At 40.0% G+C, this 26,441-nt stretch overlaps 1 protein-coding gene across 16 annotated transcripts in view; it reads left to right on the forward strand.

Moving 5' to 3' along the window:
- DLG2 (discs large MAGUK scaffold protein 2) overlaps positions 1 to 26,441 on the forward strand; it is a 1,558,615-nt gene that overhangs the window by 1,028,549 nt on the left and 503,625 nt on the right. For all 16 annotated transcript variants that reach the window (XM_075061772.1, XM_075061757.1, XM_075061758.1 and 13 more), the window contains one exon: positions 3,302 to 3,352. In XM_075061772.1, the coding sequence (XP_074917873.1) occupies positions 3,302 to 3,352 (51 nt within the window). The remainder of the gene's footprint in view (positions 1 to 3,301; positions 3,353 to 26,441) is intronic.

Consider the following 26,441-nt stretch of genomic DNA (forward strand, 5'->3'; position numbering starts at 1 on the left):
CTTTTGCCCAAGGACCCCTACTGGAAAGTTGGGTACCAACCGGGATTTGAACCCCGGTCTCTCGTATCAAAGGGCGGTCTCCCGTATCAAAGGGCGGCGCTCTTAACCACTACGCTATCCAGTCGCTATATATATATATATAAAAATACACACAACAGCAACAAAAAAGTTTAGACCAAGATTAGCCATATACTTGACCCTCACTGTTATGAAACCTGATGTCAACTATGAGAATCATGCTTTAAGGAGATATGAACTGAAGACATTTTATTTTTTCTGCTAAGATTGTGGATGATAAAATTAAATCTCCTTAGGCTGTCATAATAAGGATCCTGTTTGTGTGCAAATACTGGTTGGATATTCAGTCTGTGCTTTTTTCATTAATTTTTGTACAAAGGATTGTTTCCTTTTAAAGACCTTCTTCCCCACCCCCTCCACTCCGTTTTGCTGCGTTAATTAAGATTTTAATGCAAAGGACAAGTGATTGTAAGCAGTGAAGCAAAGAAAAACCTTACGGAGCAAGACTGATAAATTGAAGACATAGATCTGACTTCCCCGCCTACCTAAATAATTTAAGATAAAAGAAATATTCCTCAAAATGGAGCCGTGCAGATGGCTTTGATTTTATTACCGTTTGTCAAAAAGGACAAAAACCTAGGAATAGCTCTTAATTCTCCAGTATCAGTATGCTTCCTATATAATAGTGAAGCAACATCTTTATGTTTTACCAGTTGGTAAAACAGAAGGTTTATTAGTTGACAGGAACACAGCTTAGGGCAGAACTTGAAGATATGTCCATCTATGACTATTAGCCACGATGGGCAGGAATGGTGTCCCTAGCCTCTGTTTGCCAGAAGCTGGAATTGGGCCTCTGTTTGCCAGAAGCTGGAATTGTTTCATTCCTTTTGGGGCATCTGCCATTGGCCACTGTCAGAGGACAGGGATACTGGACTTGATGGACCAGTATGGCCGTTCTTATATTCTTAAGTTGTTAGCACAGAAATCAGTTACTTTCAGCCAAGTCCATCTTGCGGGGGAGGGGAGCCCAGAGCGAGGGCTCTGGTCCTCCCCCTGAGCCCCAAGCCAGCCAAGACTGACATGCTTCCAGCTGCCTGGCCCCTGTCCTGCCTGTTGCTCCTCCTCTGGACTTTGTTTTGCTTCCTGGGCCAAGAGTCATCAGGTCGCATCCCCCTCCTGGGTCTGAGGTTATGGAGAGGTGACCATAGCATCCATGAAAGCAGCTGGATTAACCCCCACAAAAGTCACACACGCTTATTCCCACCACCTAGACGTTGGTGCGATACACAGGAAACTGAGGCACACAGCATTCATGCAAAACAGTAAGACTCACATACAACATAACAAGGGAAGATCCCCACTTCATCACATCTCTTCCCCCTACGAGACCGAACTGAGCAGGATCACTTTAGCCATAACCTGGGGAAGTTCAGGCCCCGCTCTCAGGGACAAAGCATCAGCTATAACATTTGCAGTCCCCTTTAACATGGACCACCTCCATCTCATAATCCTGGAAGGACAGATTCCATTTTATGAGCTCAGCATTGGCCCCTCTCATTTGGGGCAGCCATGGCAAGGCGATTGGTCCAGGTACGCAGTGAAGTGCTGTAAACACAGAAGACTAAGTTTCTTATAGGAATGTTTCTGCTAATACTTCTCCACCTTGTAATATGATTAGTAAATCAGGTCATGTAATAAGTATTATAGGTAACAGTATAAGAAAAAGAAACACACTGTATGACTGAAGCATTTTATTCTTCAGTGCTATATTTTGTTTAACTTGGATTTTTGACCTTTTTGTTTTGATTTGGATTTTTTGGTTGGTTAGTGTTATGTTTTTAGGGGGCTGGGTGGGGGAGGGTTCTGGGGTTTAAATCTATATTATTGCATTCAGGATTTACCAAAGCTTGGATCACAGGTGAAAACATATCTACATCATTAAAAAATATGTACAATACCTGAGATTATTGCACAATTCTGAGGCCAACATGCATTCCTTTAATGAAAGTGAAATATTTTATAGTAATGCATAAGGTTTTGTTTGGTAGACCTGTGAACCTGATAGCAGTGTTCACATTAGAAATACCTACATACATACATTAGAGCTGTGGTTCTCAAACAGGGTTATGCAGAGGCCTTCCTGGGGGACATCAACTCATCCAGATATTTGCCCTATTTTTATAACAGGCTACATAAAAACTATTGAAGTCAGTACAAACTAAAATTTCATACAGACAATAACTTCTGTATACTATACACTGAAATGTAAGTAAAATATTTATATTCCAATCGATTTATTTTATATGATAAAAATGAGGAAGTAAGCAATTTTAGTAACAGTTCTTTTAAGAGATTATTTATAATACTTCTTTACACTTTATATTTACAAGACACTTAACTAACCTTGATTAATCTGCACAACCAGTGGACACCTCTTCAGGGTATTATCTCTATTTAACAGATGAGGAAGAGAGGTTAAGTGGGTTTTTACAAGGCTGCAGAGAAAATCCATGTCCTTGTCCACTACTTCAACTAGTAACATGCATTTTATTGAATAATTTCTTGCCTGGCACATCCCATTTTAGTACTTTTGCATTTTGTACAATTTAATTTGTTTTCAGATTTAAATTAAATTGAGGAAACGAATTGGCATGTTAATGTTTTTTGTAATTCATATGTCCATTGTAAAGCTCTTCTGCCATGTTTTTGCCCTAGGTTAGTGTTGTAAACAAGATGCTGTATTTCAGTGTGTTTATCAGTGAATTATTTTTCCAATAAGAACAATGAATTTCTCATCTGGCAGTCAATATTGTTGCATAGTGTATTTGAGCTTGTAAGGCAGTGAATAATTAATAGCCCTTCTGCCATTTGTGGCAAGAACTTCTAGAGATGCTTTCCCATGGAATTGTACAGCTTGGAAATTATTTAAATATTCGTGTCAAGTCCACAAAGTAGAGTCTTAATAAGTAAACTCAAATGATGTATCTCAGCAACCTGTCTTTCAGGTCTGCCATGTATACAACTATCATTGATTTCAACTGGGCTTTCAGGCCTTAATCCTGCATGATTCAAGTCAATAGGAGTTTTCCCAGTGACTTTAACAGGAGGCAAATCAAGTGTTTGGGTGTGGAAGACTTGCAGGACGAGACCCTTTATTTTGAAAAGCTGTATTCTCGCAAAGTAATGGGACATAAGTGTATACATTCAAGAGTAAAATATGTGGTTTATTGCCTAATTACCTTCAATGCACTGCTCATGGATTTTCTGTTACATGCTTTCTTAGGTCAATGGAACAGAAATCGAATATGAATTTGAAGAAATTACATTGGAGAGGGTAAGTATGAAATATTTTTTTGTATTATAGAAACCAGTGAAAATTTGATTTTCTGTAGCACAAATAATGCAATTATGATGAAATAATATCATTAAAGGTCAAATTCTAAATTTCTTAGTAAGATAACGTTTTCCATTTTAAGTGAGGACTTCAGTATTTGTCCAATAGTTTGTAAATATGAGAACTCTGGAACGTCAGCCTTTCACATGTTTGCATGTCAGGATCCTGAATGCTTTTCCTGTTCATAACTATTACATGGCATTGAGGTCTGAGTACTCGGAAAAGACCATCAGGTGATGGAACATCTGGGTGCAGCGATTATTTTTCTTTGTACTTTGCAAGCTGAAAGTATGGAAAACTTTCCTCACTTTTTGCTTCATGGACTTTTTTGTCTGTTCAGAAGGAAAGAAGAAATTTAGCACAGATAAGCACTTTATAGAAAGATAATTAACAGCCTTTCAAATTGTAATGTTGTAGCAACTGTGTAAAAGCAGGGTCCTGTATGTATACCTGTGTATGTATAAAGGCATGGACAATATTTGTACAGACTTATTTCTTATGAGTATTAACTGTGTGTGGTATTAGAACTGAAACCTTGTATTGTTAGCTGTGCAATTTAAACACAGCATTGGAAAAAGTGCAGATTTAGGAGTCACTTTGCCATCATGTCTTCCTAGCCTCAGTGACGTGTTTGGTTGCTGGTTACTTAACTGTTTTTTTTTTTAGACTGCAGAAGTAGACTACAGACCTCTTTCAATTATCTTTAAACTAGTATAAACAAGCTACTTTCTATATAAAATAATGGAAAGCAAGGCCTGATTGATCAAAATGTGACAATGTTACATGAGCAAAAGCCTGTAAGGTAACTACCTGTTCTTAAATAGCTAGTAAGGGCATGTCTACATGGGGACTAAGTCAATAGGACTAAGTCATTTAGTTAGTTCGTTTTACACAGAAAATAATGAACTTTGCTTTTATCTATAAGGTTTTAAAAGCACGTATAGGCAAAGACAAAAGATAAAATAGGAATTGCCTCAACATTGCACTTCCACTGCGCATAAACAACACTGATTTGCACAAAACACTTCCAAACCACCACCCCCATATATGTATAAATAGCTGGATATACAATGGCACAATTTCAGGCATGAGACTCAAAATAAGAGCAATAGGTATCCCCAATGATATTGCCCTTGCTGTTTGCATTTTGCATTGGGTGCCTTGCTGACTGCTCAAACCTCTGAGCAAGTCTCCGTACCTAAGCCTCTCACCCATTGCTAAGGGTTCTCCCTTGCTCTGACAAATATTGTGCAAAATACAACATGCTGCTATAATCCTTGGAATGCTTTCTTTTGCTGCTTACAACCTATTCCACAAACAGTGCCAGCTCCCTTCCAAATGCACATACCACTACCATTCTGCAACTACTGAGGTGGCAGTTAAAAATTCCTGCCTGTGGTCCAAGGAGCTTTTGAATGGCTTTATAACAATGGAAGCTGCACACTTACTCAGCAGCAGAGGATAAGCTCGGGGTCTCAGGATAACGGGAGCAATCGCCACACCATTAATGTCTATATTGTTCTTGGAAGAAAACAGTCCTTTCTCCATGACATTAAAAAGAGTTGAGTTCTGAAAGAACCTAGCATCGTGGATCCTTCCAAACCACCCAGTATTTGTCTGTAAACCTGCCCTGATGGTCAACAAGACCTTGGAGCACCATGTAGAAATACTGCTTTCTGTTTGAGTTCTGAGCTCTAATCTGGGGTGGTTTGGGAGGCCAATGTGTGCAATGCCATCAATAACCACCGGAGCATTACTGAGCTGTATAACTTGGTGCAACAGTACCTTTTCCATCTGAACACATCCACACATCTGAATGACAGTGGCCCCAACAGTCAATTTCACCACATCAAATTGGTTCACTACAGAGCAGTAGCATTCATGGATAGCCTGCTTCCAGATGGCAGTGGGGACCTGCTTTTCCATGAGTATGTGGCTCTGCATCTTGGTACATGGCCATTGTAGCTCTGGGGTTAGTTCAGCACATATCTTCAGAAAGACTGCCTCCCCCATCCTGAAATTCCCTCACAGAACAACCTTTTCCCACCAATTCACACTGGTTTCCCAAGCCCAGAAACTATGCTACAAGCTGTGAAGCTGCTCCAGGAACTGGGCCTCCACTATAACTTGCTTGATGTCTTCCTCTTCTTCCTCATCTGTGTCCCAGTTCCACAGCTGCTGAAGACCCTCCTGCTACTGGAGATGCTCCTGCTGCTGCACCTGACATGTCATCTGCTTGGTGGTGTGGCTGGCACAGTTGAAAGACAAATTCATTTGGCTTTGAGTGCTGAAATACAGCTCAGTCAGCCTCTCTGTATCTGAGGTTGCCAGCATAATGGCATGAAGAATGATTGTGTCCATGCTGGTTGACAGCAATTCAAAAATGGAAGTAGCCCTCCAAGAAAGAAAGTATGGCGTGGATGCAGATGAATCATGGGAATTTTAATTTTAACTAGCTAGCTTGTGCTATGCATATCACAATTCACACCAAGAAAAATCCCAAAACACACACCACTCAGCAGTGTAGCAAAGGACCATAGAATGTGATCAGAGGATGCCATGCACTCAGTTTGCAGCAAACCACTCCTGCGTATACACAGTGATGCTCACTGGCAGAGGACACATCATCCCATGCGCACACGATTACTGGTACCACTCATTACCTGGTGTACATAAAAAACTGAGGGTTAAACTCTCTATATAGACAAGCCCTGAGAGTGAATGACTCATTGCACTACGTCTTCTGCATATTGCACTTTTCATTGTCTAGGAGCATGGATATCATAACCGTTACACTTTTAAGAGACACAAGTTTTAATTTGTATTGATACGTTTTCCTGTGCACTTTAAAGCAAAGCATAGAAAGAGCATTCCCTGTATATCATCACAATAGAACATGTAATAGTTATAGGCACATTTTATCTATGGTTTCTCAAACCATTTGGGCATCTCTAGCTATTTATTAGATGAGTTTTCAAAGGTCACTGAACAGAAAACATGCCTCCTGGGTAGTATTTTGAGTACCACTTCATTTTTAATAGATGTGTAAAGTTATCGGATTACATAGTACAGAAACCGGTGTGTTTTTTGCCAATGCTAACGTAGATAATTATTCCTATTATATTTTAAATGTTGTTTGGTAAGCATTTGCACACACAATTCTAGTGGAGGATACTTGGAAAATTTTCTGGCAACAGTTGAATCTGTCTACTTGTTCCTACTACTTGAAATGTTCAGTGACACTTATCAGTGCTATTTTTCAGAAATGAGAAGGATAAAGGATGCTCATCTGTTTTTGTGAGAGAGAGAAAATAAAAGTGAATGCCTTTAAATGCTTGTTATACATTTATGTTACAGTGACAGTGTTTTCAGAAGAGGTGAGAAATACTTCACATTAATTATCCATTTTCTTCTACAAAGAGCCCTAGAAATTAGGTTGGAAAATCTTCTCCATTTAATGGCAAAGCTGCAAAACTATGTTAGGCCAGTGGTTTGGAAATACAAAAACTATGCTACATCAGTAGCAAACATAATAAGCTTCCCCTCTCAGTGCAGATTCTGAGCTACTGTAATTTAAATGTCATCAGTTATTTATTTCACTTATGATACATTCCTAAAACTTACAATTGCCAGCTTGCTCATGCATCCCTAAATTGTAGCTACAAAATAATTTAGAATTACCAGACAAAAAATAAAATGGATTGCTGTCCCTTGGGGCAGCCACGCTTTCCCTCGCTTTGTTAATTGTAACAATTAAAGGAACAGAGATTGGGCACGGATTGCATTGCAAAGGATTGCCCAGATTCCATAAGCCTGGCAGTGCCAAAGTTGCACTCTTCTGTGGTTGACCAGTTGGTTGCAATATTGATTGTGAGGAAAGTCTATAGGGACAAGGTGTTGGCAATACTCTCTCTCGAAGTGTTGAATAAATCATTAGTTGGGCATAAATATTTAATAATAGAGTAATTAATCATTGGAATAACTTTACCAAGCGTCATGGTGAATTCTCAGTTACTGACCATTTTAAAATCAAGATAGGATGTTTCTCTGAAAGTGATGCTCTAGGAATTATATGGGGGAAGTTCTATGGCCTGTGTTACACAAGGAGTGAGACTAGATAATCACAATAGTCCCTTCTGGCCTTGGCATCTATGAATCCCCCTCCCCCAAATTATGATATTGGTTCTCCTTTTTATTTGTCTTCTGGCTTTTAGGTTTTAAATTGCATTTGGGTCATATTATCAAACTTTTCTCTTTAACCATGAGTGTCACAAACTTATTTCTTCTTTTCTTTGTCTTTTTTGTTTGTTATTTTGTGAATGTCAGCTGAGATTCTCACATAATCATAGGATTCCAAGAGCTGTGGCTTTTAAAGAAAAATACCAAATATTATGAGACTTGTGATTAAAATTGTGAGAATAGTTATGCTGTGGAAACCACCGAGCTGAAGAGTGAGGCGCAGTCCCAACAGCAGTGTAAGAGTTGGGTACAGCAGTGTCCTCCCACGCACTGCTGGGGAATCTAGTATATCTAGGCATCAGACTCTGGCAGATTCCCCTCCTTTAGAGACCCAGGCTGGAGTGCAGGAAGCTCTGAGTGTGGAGCCAGCCACAGAAATGCATTCTCTTTTCTACCTTTGTGCAATACTCCTTCCTCAGCTGCACCAAGCATTCTTTGGCTCACACCTTGATTCTGTCCCACTGAATCATTATTACTCTTCTAGTTCATACTGATATAGCAAAATTACATTAATAGGTATCAAGCAAATATGCAAAAAAGTTACACGTTGAAATGCTTCAGCCACCTTAGAGATCATTTGATTTTTCTATACTAATTTATGTACATAAAATACAGATCCAGCAGCACTATGGTGCTTGAGGCAAGTTGCAATAAATTGCAGTGCCCAAAAGCACACTTAGATAGTATTCCTCAAAATAAGCCATTACTTTCCTCTATCTTTAGTAATATAAATACACAGTAAAAAGGAAATGCTGTATAGAATGACTCACATTCGTGCAGTGGAGTTAGGCCTCCATTATTTCAGGGCTGAAAAATGCATCAGATGCCTACTAGGCAGGGGGCTAAACATAAGCCAAAGATAAAGGGCAGGATGGGTGGCCTTAATGCAGAGACAAAGATCAGCCCAGCCCATGTACACTACTGTGAAAATTCAAATTGCAGGAATTCCCAATAGGATATTGCACCCACACTTGGAGGCACCATCTCCTGTTTATATGTGGGTGATAAGCTTGGAGCTTTCCCCTCTGCTTGTGAGGAATTCTCTCCTCAATTCAAGTTGGAGTCTCCTAGTTATTGGGCAAAGAGGGCAGGATTGAGCATTCAAAAATCACAAGTCAAACCCCAAATACATTATTTTTTGTTAAATCTCATGATTTTTTGAACTTGGCTTCTGGTTTTTGAGACTTTAGGGTTCATGTTTTCCAGTGTTTCTGTGCAACCAGCAAGGCTAGGGACTAACTTTGAAAGTCAAGTTTCTCATGTAATTATGTGACTACAGGAGTTGAAACTTTAAGAATAACACCAGATGTTGTGAAACAAGTGATATAATCATGAGAATCAGCAGCATGGAGAAAGGGATCTCTATTTTATCCTTTCCTAACACAGATCCAGTCTCTCCCTTTCCTGGTCCCCATCAGCCCAGTTCAGCCCACTAATAGGCAACACATTACAATGAGACAGGTCTGCACTTCTCCCTGGCCCCATCCTCTTCTTGCAAGGCATTACTTCTGTGGTTGATATAAGCTGGGACTAACCCCCTCCCCTCTAACTAGCAGTTCTGCTAGTTTCTCTGCTTAGGTCCTCCTCTTTACACACCCGGCTCTCTGAGGAGAAACTCATTCTTATTGTTCTGCTTAGCCCCTACCTCACTGCTATCCAGGGCCGGCTCCAGGCATCAGCATTCCAACCAGGAGCTTGGGGTGGCAATCTGCAAGGGGGGCAGTCCGTGTGTTTTTACACCTCAAGCAGCGTGCCGAATTGCTGCCGTGGATGGCGGGGGAAGTCTGTGCGCCGCTAGGGCGGCACGCATGTTTCGGCGGCGGCGGCGGCAATTTGGCGGCAGCTTCTATGTTCAGCTGTCCGCGGCGGCACAGCTTCTGTCTTCTGGCTGAAGACAGAAGCTGCTGCCGAATTGCCGCCGCTGCAGAAATGCGCGTGCTGCCCTAACCGCACATGGACTGCTCCCGCCATTTGCGAGGGCAATTCGGCGCGCAGCTTGGGGTGGCAAAAACAGTAGAGCTGGCCCTGCTGCTATTCCTTAAGCAGCTGAGCTATTTGCTCCATATCCTCTTCAACTGCCCTCCCCTTCTACCTGGTAAATCAGTAAGACAGTGCCTAACATCACTCAACCCACCCTCAGCTGCCTGGCAGAAAACCTAACACTTGTATTAGCCTAGACAGCACTTCTGTTTGTCTCAGGTTTCTGAACAATAGGATTTTCCCCAGACTGGCAACTGATAAGGCAATGAATGTCAGACCTGCTGAGGAAACGATGATGGATTTTGCTAGCAGCAAATATCAGAAAGGGACCTTGAAGAGGATTGGAGAAAGGCAGGGAGTTGTTAGATAAACCTTTAAAATAGTTCATGGCCAGTTCAGGGTTTGGGTAGAGAACTCATTTTTCCCCATTTTAGTTGGTCCATTTTATGGGTTTGCTAAAAAAAAAAAAAATTCACTTAGTTACTTGTAGAGTTAGTTTTAAAAAAATGGTATTTCCATCCTGTAGGATATTCCAATATTTTGACATTTTGTTTTCATCCCAAGTCAGTATGAGAAATTAAATTAGCTAGTTTTTTTGTGGAGCTTAAAATTTGGGGAAAAAAATTGGAAATATTGAAATATTTCATTTTTTCTCGATACAACATTGAAATGTGTCTCTTTGAGTGTCATGGTGCTGCCTGGAAGTTCTCTTACTCTCCCATGATGTCCCAAAATGATTCAACCAAAGGGAAGACTGTGGTCGTCTAGCCAGGGAACCCAACCCACAGAGAAGAATGAGTTCATGATGCACCTGAAATATAACTCCCATGAAGCGCTACAGCAGTTCAGGTGGATGCAGTTCAATGTTGAGCCTCACTGAAATGAAACATTTTGATGTAGTTCAGTAAACAATAACATTTTGATTTGGATTGGCATCATTTAAATATTTTGTTTAGATTTTCTTGATGGAAAATCAAAAACTGTTGGGAAATTCAAAGTTTTCCAGTGGAAATTTGGGATTTTGCAGAAACTGTATTTTCTATCAAGGAAATATTTTATGGAAAAAATCCATTAGAGAGAGACCTTTGTCAGCTCATTCTGATGTGTTCTATTTAGTATCTGCATCTTGACTTCCTCAACAGAGAAGTTGAAAATCTGCCTCATTTAATTATAAGAAACTGTAAAATACGTATTTCAGTAGCACTTCCGGAAGTCAGCATTTCTGTTTCAGCAGAAAGTGGTTTTGGTTCTTATTTTCAGGCTCTGAGGGGATGTGGGCATTATTGCTGGAGGAACCTGGACACGGTTGGATTTGCAGAGGTCCCCAGAATTCAGGTGTCTATTGTGTCATGCTATCTGGAGTGGCTCACAACTGAGAGTGCTTACCTCAGGGCAGACTGTCAGAAAACAGGGCAGACAGCCCAAGCTAGTGGTATGTTCTATAATTAGATTTCACCAAGCCAATAACAAAGTGAACTCCTGGATCTCTATACCAGTCTTACTATAGAGTCATAGACAGTCCCCTTAGATGCTCCAATCTATCTTGCCACTCAGACAAACTGGGCTTTGTGGTAAAGGGAAACTTATAGCAAAAGTCACATCACATCAGGTTGTTCCCAATCCCAAGAGACCTTTCACTTGCTCCAGATCAGTTGGTACTCTAGTTATTACACCAAAGACAAGACTGGTAGTTAATTCTAGAGTAAACTAACTAAAGGTTTATTAGCTAAGAAAAGGAAATGAGTTATTGAGTGGTTAAAGCAGATAAAATATATGCACAGATGAGCCACAGTTTGTAATGCCAAATGGTGGCAGTGATGTAATAACCTGCCAGTTTCTCAAAAGTCCTTTCAGTGTGTGTCCAGGTTGTCTCTGGGAATCTCTGTTTTGCATTTGATACACTTCCCTGTAAGAATTCAAATAGTCTGGAGGTGCAGTATCCTTCCTTGAATCCACACATCGCTTCTTCTCACAGAAAACAAGCTGGCACTGTCATTACCCATATGGCTTTTCCTTTGACGGAGTGAGGAATGCATTTGGAGTCTTTGACCTCCCATCACACACAATGATCACTTGCTTTGAAACTAGCCCTTTTCTCTTAAAGTTCTTCATTTGCATTCTACCAAGCTTCTTTCTCACTGGATAGGTTATTTACTTACAGGGGTACACACAATGTAAACGTTTGCTAGTACATTATAACAGGATACAGATAAGTGAAAACAATGCAAGTAACATCCCACTAGTTTTCATGAAGTTTAAACACCAAACACATTCTTATACATTTAACAATCACTTTGAGCTATAGTAATACACAAGTGAATTGGCCTGTGTCTCTGGCATGAGCTGGCACCTGGTCTGCCAGGGTCACAAAGTCAACTAGAGGTTGAAACTTTTGAACTTAAGTACATTTTAGAGTCAAAGATTCACAAACCATCAGCCCTATATAAAAAGGGACAATTGTAAATGCATTCTCATCTGCTTCTGATGCAGTAAGGAGCCTACCTGAGGTCTGTGTTTTTCTCTTCTGTGTCCAACAGGTGCAGGAATAGGATACCTTCATTTAATGATATTGTTTTCAGCACTGACTTCCCTGGTGAAAGCCAGGAAGTTTCCAAATGCATTCCATAGAGTATTGAAGAACAATAGAAATTGGAATGTTTTCCATGGTACAGTGCAGAAAATCCTGTCTGGTTTGTGTAGCTCATATGAGCTGCTAAAGTAAAAGTTGTATTTACAGTCTGGATTTTGGCAGGAGCTATATCTGGAAAGTGCGGATTGAAGTCTAAGGTGTTCTTTTTTTTGTTTGTTTGCTTTTTTGTATTTTTTTAAAGCCTCTAGACACCAGCCATATTTGTGTTTTGTTCAGGCAGCAGTATGTTATGACTTCAATATTGAGAAGGGGTCAGAAGGTGTTGCAATGGGGAGGATACACCCCTCTACAGCTCACAGCAAGTAAATGTCAGCCTGGAGGGAGTTATCAGGGAACAGCTAGAATGGTAGAAATGTGTTTTCAAGATAGAAGCCGTCAGATCTTTACAAAGCTCAAACTGTAAAACAGTGTGCACTGAGTTCCTTTGAGAAGTGCAGGGTGCATATGTCCATACCTGATGATTGACAGTAGAGTGGTCTGACAAAACATAATGGTTTAAAAAAAAAATTCTAAAATTAGTGTCCCCCAAGCAGTCATGTTGCTCTGCACAATGCACACTGTTGTTCTCTCTGTGTTTCTTTGAGTGCATTGTTGTTGTGGATACCACCCGCTTTTGCAGCTTTCTGATTGGGTGCTTTTTTAAAATGCGGCTTCTTTACCTAGCCTAACATGCTTCCTTACTGAAAGCAAATGGTATCTATTCTTGGCAAACTCAGAGTACAGTTAATGTAATAAACAAACCCATTCCTTCCTGCCTGCTGACTTGTGGCAGGGTAGTGACCTAGGGGTGTTTTACAAAAGAGAGAGAGAGTGGCCCTGCACAGCTTGCCTACACAAGAATGAGCGTTATCTGTGTGTGGAACTGAACAGTCAGCTAAAGAAAATAAAATGCTAATCCAGTCTTATTTGTGCAAATGCAATCAGCCTGCAATACAGGTTACCTAAGGGATACCCATACTCCCTTGAGAGAGAGAGAGAGAGAGAGAGAGAGAGGGAGGATACAAGAGGTTTTCAAGAAGGCTTTCTGCACTGCCTTTCTTCTCACCTTGTTTTATGGTATTACTGGTCCTTACCACAGTCTTAGGTACTATGGAGGTCAACTGCCTTCCCAGTAACAACTACACCTCACAGAGGAAGGGTACTGGTGGGACGAGAAGCTGAAGGAACCTGCTATTCAGGGCTTCCTGCCAGTCCCACTACCGTGACACTAAGATAGTCTGGCCAAGATTTTCAGATGTGACTAGTGATTTTGGATGCCTCAGTTTTTAGTTGCCAAACTTCAGACACCTTGAAAAGGCCTGACTTGCAAAAAAAAAGCTGAAAATCCATCCAAGTTGAGTCTCAAGTTGGGCACCCACGGTAACTAGTCACTTGAAAATCTTGCTCTTCATTCTTATCCTGTGAGGTAGCAGCTGTCACACTGAAAGAACTGTTTGTTGGAGTGAGGTATCTGCTCTGGGAGTCTGTCTAACTAACTCTGGATACTTCTAGAGCACTTATCACTTTGGAATGTAAGGGTACGTCTACACTGCACGATTATTTCGAATTAGCTTAAACCGATATTACAAAACAGATCTAATAAAATCGGTTTAGCGCGTCCACAGTGGGATCCCAAAATCGATTGTTTGTGTCCATGGTCCAAAGCTACCATCGATTTCAGGAGCGGTGCACTGTGGGTAGCTGTTCCTCAGCTATCCCATAGTTCCCACTTCCGTGTTGAGAGCACAGTGCCTGATGGGGCAGAAAACACTGCCCCGGGTGGTGCTGGGTACAGCCTCACCCCTCCCTTTGTGAAGGCAGCAGACAACCCTTTGGCGCCTTTTTCGCGGAGTGCATTGAGCAAACGCCATAGCACAGCAATCATTCCCTTTTTTTTTTCACGTGGTGGTGGGGGGAAATAAACTGAGGAGCTGTTCCCTGAACCACGCCAGACACTGTGTTTGAACCTACAGACATTGGGAGCTCAGCCAAGAATGCAAATAATTTTCAGAGACTGCTGTGGACTGTGGGATAGCTGGAGTCCTCAGTACCCCCTCCCTCCCTTCATGAGCGTCCATTTGAGTCTCTGGCTTCCCGTTACGCTTGTCACACAGCGCTGTGTATCCTGGAGTTTTTTATTCAAACGCTTTGGCATTTCGTGTTCTGTAACGGAGCTGGATACAACAGATTTGTCTCCCCATACAGCGATCAGACCTAGTATCTCCCGTACGGTCTATGCTGGAGCTCTTTTTCGATTTCAAACTGCATCGCCAGCCGTGCTGATCAGAGCTCCACGCTGGGCAAGCAGGAAATGTAATTCAAAAGTTCGCGGGGCTTTTCCTGTTTACCTGCCCGCTGCATCCGAGTTCAGATTGCTGTCCAGAGCGGTCAGTGCTGCACTCTGGGATACCGCCCGGAGGCCAATAACGTCGATTTCCGTCCACACGAACCCTAATCCGAGTTATCACTATCGAATTTAGCGCTACTCCTCTCGTTTGGGAGGAGTTCCGAAATCGATTTAAGGAGCCGTTTAACTCGATATTAATGACGACGTCGTGTGAACGGATACAGCGTTAAATCGGTATATCGGCCATTAAACCGATTTAAAGTCGCAGTGTAGACCTGGCCTTAGTGTTGAAAGGTGGAACAGCTTAGAGCATGAGAGGTGGAGCTACTGCAGAGAAGAAAGGGGGTTGTGGCCATTGGTCTATTTGCTTTCTTGCTTCACATACAACATCTGGAGTTTGAAACCAAATTGTTCCACATTCTGGTCTCATTTCGGATTGTTGGCATGGGAGGCTAAATGTTGGCTTGGAGTAAGCCTCAGATCCCTCTTGGCATATGAAATAGGTTATTGATAGTGCTATTGTTGTTAGCATTTAATGAATTGAGAGTGAGGTGAGGAAGAGATTAGATAACTTGTCCAAAGTCATACTGCAAAGCTGTACAGAGCTCGGAGCAGAACCCAGGACTCCTGACCAACTGCATGAATGTATTCCCTCCCAGAATAGGCATAATATAGACAGCTTCAGTACAAGTCCTTCCAGATGGGCGAAGTTTATGCAATGCATGGCAAATCCTAGCTATGCTTATAGCTTTTCATCTAGTATCTCCTTACAAAGAAGACTTGGCCGCTATTTTAGCATCTTTACAGCTGAGAAGTGGTTGCATTCTTTCCCAAACTGGGTGATTAGAGGACTCCAGGGCCTCTCTGTCCAAAAAACAAAAACCCAGCACTATTGGGTAAGGAGAAAAAGGCAAGTGCCAAGGGACTGCTAGGAAAAACATTTTAACAGTTAAGATTTTATAGCCACTTGAGGATTGGGGGGAAAAAACTGAAAAAAAAAATCTCATATTTAGCTACCTCTCAGCAGCTGTCAAAGAAATCTTTATTTTCATATTGTTACTTTAAAGGCTTACGTTTAAATCTAAACGCCTTAATGACTCTGCATGGATAACAGCTGTGCCAAGTGAGAATGCTGTAGCTCCTTGGATTTATCACTGATATCCAGCAGCATGTCACTTAAACAACTCCTTTGAGGGGCACTATCTCAGTCACTGCCTAGAGACGTGAGTGTCCCCTGCCATATACATACAAGTTATTATGTGATGTTAGAAAAACCTACATTTTAGTTCGCATTTGAGGTTTTAGAGCTCTCTAGGGCAACAGATTTTTTTAATGCTGTGAATTACTGCTTTTTCATCTATTTTTGTGACCTAAATATCCTCAATACTTTTTAATAACTTGCATAAATTGTATATATCAGCATCTGTAAATTTAGTGAGTCAGCTAGTCTGACTGAAATAGTGGTGGATATTTATGCTGATGATGAGCTGTGCTATAGTAGATTGGGGGGTAGGGTATAGAAAGGAGTTTATTTTTATGTGGGAAACTGATCTCCAGAGACTAGTGCTGAGATTTTAAAATCACTGTAAACGTTTCTCTGTATTAACATAGTATATCAGGTCAATAAAAGTGCTAAGGTATTTTAGTATTTTATTAATCCTTTTGAAGTTTTCAAGGCTGCTGCAAACTGGAAGAAACCTGTTTGTTTGGAGGAGTCTGTCTGATAAATATTTTTAAATTAAAAATCATGGATTGTTTCAGTCTCATGTGCAGAAAGTTATGTAGGAATAGGTACTTTGCATGTCTGCAACACCTGTAATCCCGGGACCTCAAAGTTGATTGCAGACATTAACACACACGGCTTCATAATGACTCTTAGTGATATCTTAAGTATTATACCCATTTTATAGGTGGGTTTAAGGAGGTGTGTAGAGATTGTGACCTGGCCATAGTCTGTCAGAAAGTCAGGAGCAGAGCTGGGAGTAGAACCTGGAAATCATGATTTCCATTCCCCTGCTTTAACAGCTGCTACTTCTGATACATAAAAAATGATGTCCTTCATTCTCTCTGCTACTAGGGCCACTCTTAACTCACCGGAGTTGAGTCACTAAGCATACTAGGCCATCTCATTCTGAGAGGTGCAAAATACAGAAGTACTTGTGCAATAACTCACTTAGCACAATTCTCTTGCTGCACTGAAGTCTCGCAGAGGGGTTTGTACAAAGAAATTTGTGGAAGAGGATTACATAGTCTATCAATACCCCGGACAGCACTGTGAAGGTGACAGAAGAGTAAAACTCAAAAGTAACATGAAAATTCTCCATACACTGGTCATACTAAATATTCACAGGTAAAGAAAATGAAATGGAGAAAAATAATGTTTTTGTTTGTAATATCAAAGGAGAACCTGTCTGTGCTTAGTACAGTGAAAAATATTATTCAAGTTTATCTCTACTTGAAGTTTATCTCTATAATTCTGAAACCCTGAGGTATCTCTTACACAAAAGTTGTTTCATATAACTTACAAATGCCTATGGGTTGCTTGAAGTCTTACACTGGAATTTCCCACATTTTCTGTTTTATTCAATTTTAAATTGACATTTATTTTTCAGATGATCTTACTCTCATTCTCTCTTCCTTACTCCCTGGCTCAGTCACCCTCTAGTATAAACCAAATAGTAAGTATTTGGGGAGGGATGTAGGGGAGGGATAGCTCAGTGGTTTGAGCATTGGCCTCCTAAACCCAGGGTTGTGAGTTCAGTCCTTGAGAGGGCTACTTAGGGATCTGGGGCAAAATCAGTACTTGATCCTGCTAGTGAAGGTAGGGGCTAGACTCAATGACCTTTTAGGGTCTCTTCCAGTTCTATGGGATAAGTATATCTCCATATATGTGTGCTAGAAGTAGTGAGTAATTCCTCCACTATATTTTTTTCACATGAAAATGGCCATTACTTGGGATGTAACTTTTCAGAATAGAAGATTTGATTTATTGACATTTCTATGGCTGATAGACACCTGAATGCTTAGACTGACACAGAGTATCCAGTTTTCAAAAGGAATGCTTTAAATGCATAGCAGCTCATTTTAATCTTCAAAATAATTAAAACACCTGCTTAAGTAGGGATTGTCTTGGAATTTGACCTAATCCTGCAAGCTGATCCATGGAGGTAGACTTTGCTCCCATGTTTAGCCCCAGTGAAGGTCTTTATTGGTCTAAAGGTCCACCCATTCAGATTAGTTCATCGGCTCAAGGCCCTAGTATCAGAGTTTAATGGGGACACGATAGTGTTTCCAGAACCCCCTGATACTTGTCCATATTTTCAGAAAGTAATATATGAGCATCAGACTCCACTCAGTTCTGCTCTTCTAAGTCTATATAAGGAGCTGATAAACAGGAAGGAATCCAAGGGCATCTCTCAGGCAAACATGAAGTTGCCTGCCCAATAACATTTTAAAGCAAACAGTATCAGCCAGTACTAAATGGAGGTGAAAGCACCAGTCTTTATAATTAGGCATTGTATGTTCCCAAATGAATTTACCAGTTCTAAAAAAGATACTGCAGCATTACTGCCAGGGAGTGCTTTGATAAGAAGAAATAACAAAGGAACGCATTCCTTTTGATGCCTGGGATCCTGACTGTTCAACAAGATGCATATTTAGGAACTTCTTTTTGGTAGGACGGGGAAGAACCTTGCAAAAATTAAGTAAGACTTATTGAGGAACATTATTCTTAGAAGGTTTGTGTACAGAATTCACTTGGCTCCCCAATAGACATTAGTGCATAATATAATACTAAGGAAAGAAAAACATTAATTTACTAATACAATAGATTACTCTCATTCTAAGCAAGGATGGCCATTTTCTAGGCTGACCTTTCTAAAAGTATTCTTGAAATATTGTATCTTTCAAAGTGAGAGTAAGCAAGAGAAGGAGGAGTGATGGGGTGGAAGTGGGGGGCAAGAATCAATCCCTGCAGGACCTCACTTAAAACAAATGCTTGATGATGATTCTTTGTTTACAGTTACATGTTGAGACCTCTCAGTTAGCCAGCTTTTCATCCATTAAATATGTGCTATGTCAATTTTATGGCTTTCTAGTTTTTTAATCAAATTATCAGATGATATCAAGTCACATGCCTTACATAAGTCTAGGTTTATTGCATCGGTAATATTACCTTTATCAACCAAACTTGTCATCTCTTAAAAAAAAAATGATATCAAGTAAGTTTGACAGGATTCATTTCCATCACCCATGCTGATTGGCATTAATTTTATTGCCCTTCTCTAATTCTTTATTAATTGAGTCCTATGTCAGCCATTCACTCATCTTGCCCATGATCAATGTCAGACTGACAGGCCTATAATTACTTGGATCATTGCATTTACACTTGAAAAATATTGGCACAAGATTAGCTTTCTTCCAGTCTTCTGGAACTTTTCTGGTGTTCCAAGACTTACTGAAAATCAACATTAATGGCCCAGTGATCTCCTCAGTCAGCTGTTTTAAAACTCTTGGATGCAAGTTATCTGGACTTACTGATTTAAAAATGTCTTACTTTAGTAGCTTCTGTTTACCATTCTCCTAAGAAACTAGTGGAAGGAAAAGAGTGCTGTCCTACGGTGTGACTATATCACGTTTTCCCAACTAATACAGAACAGAAAAATGTTTTGAACACTTCTGCTTTTTCTACATTATTATTGTCAATTCTACCATTTCTATCTAATAATGGACAAGTACCATTTAGGATTCTTTTTGTTCCAAATAAACTTAAAAGAATGTCTTATTTTCCATATCTCTCCCTTGCCTTGTTTTGCTTCCCATATCAATTTTCTACAATTATTAGCTTCTGATTAATATACTATCAAATTCTCTACTCTTTCATTTGTTGTTTTTTTTATATTTGCTTTCACTTCCCCTCCATACCAGGTTGTTTTTTAACTAATATGGCCTTCTTCCTTAGTTATGGAATTACGGCTTTTGGGGCATCTATTAATGTGTTCCTAAACCAGTCCCAGTTGCTATTTAAATTTTTCTGATTAAATTTTTTTCTCTCAGCTGATTTGGCTTTCCTCTCCAATGTCTCTGTTGTTATCACCAGTTCTAACAACAGTAGCTCTAACATAGACAAGGACTGAAGAAGACCAATATCCAGTTGGAACTACAAGGCAAATCTAGCCAGGTGGAAAGAAATCAGTTAAATTTGAATTTAGTGAGGATATGGAGGCTAATACTACTATTTTGTGCAAGATCCAATTGGATCTTTAATTATCACAGTCGGTCAGGATCTTGGCTTTACTTGCATGCAGGATTTTTAAAAGAGCTGGCGAAGGAATTCTCTGGATCATTACCATCAATTTTTAAGAAGTCTTGGAACCCTGGGGAAGTTCCAGAAGACTGGAAGAAAGCTAACATTCCAATATTTAAAAAGTGCAAATGGGATATAATTAATGCCAGTAAGCACAGATGTATGGAAAATAGATCCTATCAAATTAATTTGATATCTTTTTATAAAAAAAATAGATTACAAGTTTGATGTAGAATGCCATATTTTCATTAAAAAACTAGAATGATACAAAATCAACAGTGCACACATTAAATGGGTTAAATAATGGCTAACTGATAGGTCTCAAAATGTAATTGTAAATGGGGAATCATGATTGAGCTGGTCTTTCTATTGGGGTCCTGTAGGTATGAATTCTTTGCCCTATTTAATATTTTCATCAATAACCTGAACAAAAACATAAAATCATCACTGATAGTCGGAAGATGATACAACATGCCTTATGGTGAAAGATTCAAGGACCTCAATCTATTTAGCTTGTCAAAGACAAATGTAAGGAGTGACGTGTTCACACTCTATAAGTGCTTAAGTGGCGATCATAAAACAGATAACAGAAGGCCCTTCTGTTTAGTAGAGAAAAGTGTAAGAAGATCCAATAACGGGAAGTAGAAATTGGACAGGTTTAGACTAGAAATCAGGTACAAATTTTTAACAGTGATGATGACTTAACCATTGGAACAACTTACCAAGACTATGATGGATTCTCCATCACTGTAAATTTTAAAATCAAGATTGGATGTTTTTCAAAATCAACATACTCCAGTTCAAAGAGAAATTAATTCAAGGGAGTACAATGGCCTGTGTTATGCGGGGCCTTACCAAATTCACAATCATGAAAAATATATCACGGACTGTGAAATCTGGTCTTTTGTATTTGCTTTTACCCTATACTATACAGATTTCACGGCGGGAGATGAGCATTTCTCAAACTAGGGGTCCTAACCCAAAAGGAGGTTGTGGGGGGTGGGAGGGGCTTCAGATCTGGGCGGCTGGAGGGTGGCGCCTCTTGACCAGGCAACCAGATCTGAAGGCAGCACTCCGCCAGCAGCAGCGCAGAAGTATGTGTGGCAATACCATATCATGCCATCCTTCTGCGCTGCTGATGCTGGCAGTTCTGCCTTCAGGGCTGGGCTCCCGGCCAGCAGCTGCGACCCTCAGGCCAACCAGCACCGAAGGTAGCGCTGCCACGACCAGCACAGAAGTAAAAGCATCAGTACTGCAGTCCTCTTACAATAACCTTGCAACCCCCCCACAACTCCTTGTTTGGGTAGGATCCTTACAATTACAACACCATGAAAATTCAGATTTACATAACTGAAATAATGGCATTTGTTGTTTTTAAAATCCTATGACCATGAAATTGACCAAAATGGACTGTGAATTTGGTAGGGCCCTAGGGTTAAACTAGTTGGAGGGTTAAACTAGTTGGAATATCAAACTAGATGGTCCTTTCTGCTTTCATAGATTCTAGAAGTGGAAGGGACCTTGAGAGATCATCGAGTCCAGTCCCCTGCCCTCATGGCAGGACCAAATACTGTCTAGACAATCCCGGATAGACATTCATCTAACCTGCTCTTAAATATCTCCAGAGACGGAGACTCCACAACCTCCCTAGGCAATTTATGCCAGTGTTTAATCACCCTGACAGTTATGAACTTTTTCCTAATGTCCAACCTAAACCTCCCTTGCTGCAGTTTAAGCCCATTGCTTCTTGTTGTATCCTTAGAGGCTAAGATGAACAAGTTTTCTCCCTCCTCCTTATGACACCCTTTTAGATACCTGAAAACTGCTATCATGTCCCCTCTCAGTCTTCTCTTTTCCAAACTAAATAAACCCAATTCTTTCAGCCTTCCTTCGTAGGTCATGTTCTCAAGACCTTTAATCATTCTTGTTGCTCTTCTCTGGACCCTCTCCAATTTCTCCACATCTTTCTTGAAATGCGGTGCCCAGAACTGGACACAATACTCCAGTTGAGGCCTAACCAGCGCAGAGTAGAGCGGAAGAATGACTTCTCGTGTCTTGTTTACAACACACCTGTTAATGCATCCCAGAATCACGTTTGCTTTTTTTGCAACAGTATCACACTGTTGACTCATATTTAGCTTGTGGTCCACTATGACCCCTAGATCTCTTTCTGCCATATTCCTTCCTAGACAGTCTCTTCCCATTCTGTATGTGTGAAACTGATTGTTCCTTCCTAAGTGGAGCACTTTGCATTTGTCTTTGTTAAACTTCATCCTGTTTATCTCAGACCATTTCTCCAATTTGTCCAGATCATTTTGAATTATGACCCTATTCTCCAAAACAGTTGCAATTCCTCCCAGTTTGATATCATCTCCAAACTTAATAAGCATACTTTCTATGCCAATATCTAAGTCATTGATGAAGATATTGAACAGAGCCGATCCCAGAACAGACCCCCTGCAGAATCCCACTTGTTATACCTTTCCAGCAGGATTGGAAACCATTAATAACTACTCTCTGAGTATGGTTATCCAGCCAGTTATGCACCCACCTTATAGTAGCCCCATATATCTTGTATTTGCCTAGTTTATTGATAAGAATATCAAGAGAGACTGTATCAAATGCCTTACTAAAGTCTAGGTATACCACATCCACTGCTTCTCCCTTATCTGCAAGACTCGTTATCCTATCAAAGAAAGCTATCAGATTGGTTTGACATGATTTTTCTTTACAAATCCATGCTGGTTAATCCCTATCACCTTACCACCCTTCAAGTGTTTGCAGATGATTTCCTTAATTACTTGCTCCATTATCTCCCTGGCACAGAAGTTAAACTAACTGGTCTATAGTTTCCTGGGTTGTTTTTATTTCCCTTTTTATAGATGGGCACTATATTTGCCCTTTTCCAGTCTTCTGGAATCTCTCCTGTCTCCCATGATTTTCCAAAGATAATAGCTAGAGGCTCAGATACCTCCGCTATTAGCTCCTTGAGTATTCTAGGAATAATCTATAATCTATTAATCTGTTTCTCAGTCATCAGTGTGCCAGAATTAATCTACTTAGGCATTATTTAAAAAGACGACATTTTCCAAAAGTTAATGTGTAGTGGTATGTGAGATGCCTGTTCTGTGAATATGGAAATCCCATAGCATCTCAGATTCCATAATGCAATGACTGTTGCCAAATGCTACCTTTTTAAATAGTGAACATAACATCAGTTATGATGTGGAACATCAAAGTAGTAAACTAAGGTAAACCCTGAAATTGCTTAATGTTCAGTATCTAATATGATATATAGTAAATCTTCCTTGGAAACCAATATTTTACAAATAAAGCATGAATCCTACATGGGTAATGCAATTTTATTGGGACTTTAAAGTTTCTAGGAGAATAATGGCAGGTGGAAGTACCAGATTTTATTTTGTATATCAAATGGAGGCGCGGGGGATTGCAGAAAAAGAAGATAATACTATGTTCAGTGTAATCAGGGAAAAATAAACCCCCGTGAAAAATAACAGCGGAGAAGCAAGTTCTTTAGGGTCTCCACTTGAGAGAAACAAACGTTTGAAGAGGTATCTTTTATCTCCATTAGATATAGTTTAATCACTAGGTATTTTACATTACCTAAATAAAAGACTAGCCACATCAGATGGAAAGAGACGTTTCAATGAATGTTACCATGGGGCATGCAAACAGTGAGTTCTGGTATATAGCTTATTATGAATCTCCTAGGTTGTTGTTGTTATTATTATTATTCATATTATGCTATAGGTGTACAACATGCTTTACAAATGCTCAAGGCATTTTCCCTGCACAGAGTTTGCAGTCAAATGCAGAGACACTCAGTAAAAGGATAAATAATTACTTGAGAATGTGGGTACAGACATTCCTGGAAATGAGTTTAGTATTGAAAGACAAAATGGAAGAAGTGACTTATAGGGAAGGATGCAGAGGAGAGGGAAAGTGATTGAGGCACTGGAAGACCGAGGGTGTTCCAATGGGACTGGAGTATGCATGAACCTGGATCTCTCAAGTCCCAAGCTAGGCTATAACCTTTGGATCCGCTCTCTTTAAAGTGCTGCCCCTTAAAGCCCTAAAGATTTTGTTGACTTCGCCATCCAGGGTGGCTGAATTCTCCAGTCCTGATCTGTTTGCTTTTTATGCTTTCGGTTTGAAAACCAAACCTACATTTGCATTATAGCTGAGACATTAGATTAGTACCCCCATCTGGAAAGTGTTCAATGGAAATTTTAACAGATGGTTTTGGGTTGCTTTCACTTTTTAGATTTCAAATCTGAGTACATCTGGGTGAATTTTCTCAGATTGTCAGAGTTTTTGGTGGTACCCAAAATGCTTATGGGAAATTGAGTTCTTGGTGACAAACAACTGATGCATCCTTTTCCTGCAATAGCAGATCCTTTAAAAAATGTCCCATAAAGTATTTCAGAGATTTGAAGGTCACAATTGTTACATCGCTGAAAACTGTGTATCTGTAACTCTTACATCTGCTTCAAAACAAAACTGCTCCAAGAAAGGCATATGTAAGAGTAATGTAATGAAAAGGGATAGCATATTGCTATCGTAAAACATTTTAGAGTTTAGCACTGTGGTTTGTAAAAGCCAATCATTAGCTGTTTGTTGTTGAATTGATTGGTGGTAAGAGTGATGTCAACATCAATTTAAGGAGAGTGCTGCAGAAGCAGCAGCTGGTTTTATAAATCTTCCTTGTGGTTTTTGAATGAACATCTCTAAGCTTCAGGGTAAAGTCTGAATTCCTTGTACTGCTGCTGGGAAACACGTTTGAAGGCACTGGACACAGGCAACATTGACTGACTGGAAAAGTAAGTCACCCTTAAATTCAACGGTTATTAAAATAATGAATTAGTTGAGAAAATTTTGCGTCTTTCCTGGGATCCTGAGAGAGAAAATTGGATGTTAATCCAGTTTACATCTGTAATGTGTAATTTACAGCAGTATGCAAATTTAAGCATGTGGAGGAAACATTCTTTCTAATTATTTTGTTCTGGTGTCAAAGTACAGACAAGACTTTTAAGTCCTATTTACTATTTCTCCCCTGCTTCACCCCTGTGTTGTTTATCTCTGTGAATGTATCACTTACCTCTGTAAAGCATTTGGGGATAATTTTTCCATGCAGTGCATTATAGAAAAATAGCTCTGTTGTTGCCTATGGAAAATAAATAACACATCTATTAAATCTATGAGTGTGCCAAATTCTGCCTGTGTTGCACCTGTGTACAATCCCCTCATATGAAGCAAAACAAGTGGCTTCTGCCATTACTAGGATGGAAGGTCAAGTATATGTGACTCTTTTATTGACCTCCATTGTAGAACCATGGCTCAACAGACAGGAAGAAGGGGACCTCTACAGTCTGAAAATGTAAGAAAAAAGACAACCGGGAAGGTAGCACTCCAATTTCTTACACTTTGTGATAGTGATCCAGAAGAGAAATGGCATCATAATGAATGAAGGGTAAAAATGAAAAAGCGTCCACCAGAAACTACAAAGGAATAGTTAGAGAGCAGGATTCAAACCAGCAGAGGAAATAGTAAGCATGACCATGCTTCAGGCACTTGGATAAGCCTGATCCAAAACTCAGTGTAGTCAATGGGAGTTCTCAGTGATTTAATGGGCTTTGGATCGAGCCCCTAGTGAGAGGAGAGTGATTTGGATTGATTGTTTCTCTCCCTAAGAGTGAGCATGTAAATGTAGCTGAATTCTATAAATACAAACAAGTAAAAAGACTAACAAAACTTGCAATCCAATCCAAGCTAACAGAATCTTAAAATCCATTAGGAAAGGGATAGGTAATAAAATGCCACTATATAAATCCATGGTATGCCCACACCATGAATACCGCATAGAGTTCTGGTCACCCTGTCTTAAAAAAGGTATACTAGAATTGGAAAAGGGATAGAGAAGGGCAACGGAGATGATTCAGGGCATTGATACGAGGAGAGATTAAAAAAGCTGAGATTGTTCAATTTAGGAAAGAGATGAATAAGGGGGGATATGATAGAGGTCTATATAATCATGAATGAACATAAGGATGACCATACTGGGTCAGATGAAAGGTCCATCTAACCTAGTATCCTGTCTTCCAACAGTGGCCAATGCCAGCTCCCCCAGAGGGAATGACCAGAACAAGTAATCATCCAATGACCCATTCCTTGTCACCCATTCCCAGCTTCTGGCAAACATCACTAGAGACACCATCCCTGCTCATCCTCAGTAATAGCCATTGATGGACCTATCCTCCATGAATTTATCTAGTTCTTTTTTGAACCTTGTTATAGTCTTGGCCTTCACAACATCCACTGGCAAAGAATTCCACAGGTTGACTGTGCATTGTTTGAAGAAATACTTCCTTTTGTTTGTTTTAAACCTGCTGCCTATTGATTTCATTTGTTGACCCCCTAGTTAATGTGTTATGAGGAGGAGTAAATAACACTTCCTTATGTACTTTCTTCACACCAGTAATGATTTTATAGACCTCTATCATAGCCCAAC

Source organism: Chelonoidis abingdonii, chromosome 1 (assembly GCF_003597395.2).
Source record: "Chelonoidis abingdonii isolate Lonesome George chromosome 1, CheloAbing_2.0, whole genome shotgun sequence".
Taxonomy (NCBI): Eukaryota; Metazoa; Chordata; order Testudines; family Testudinidae; genus Chelonoidis; species Chelonoidis abingdonii.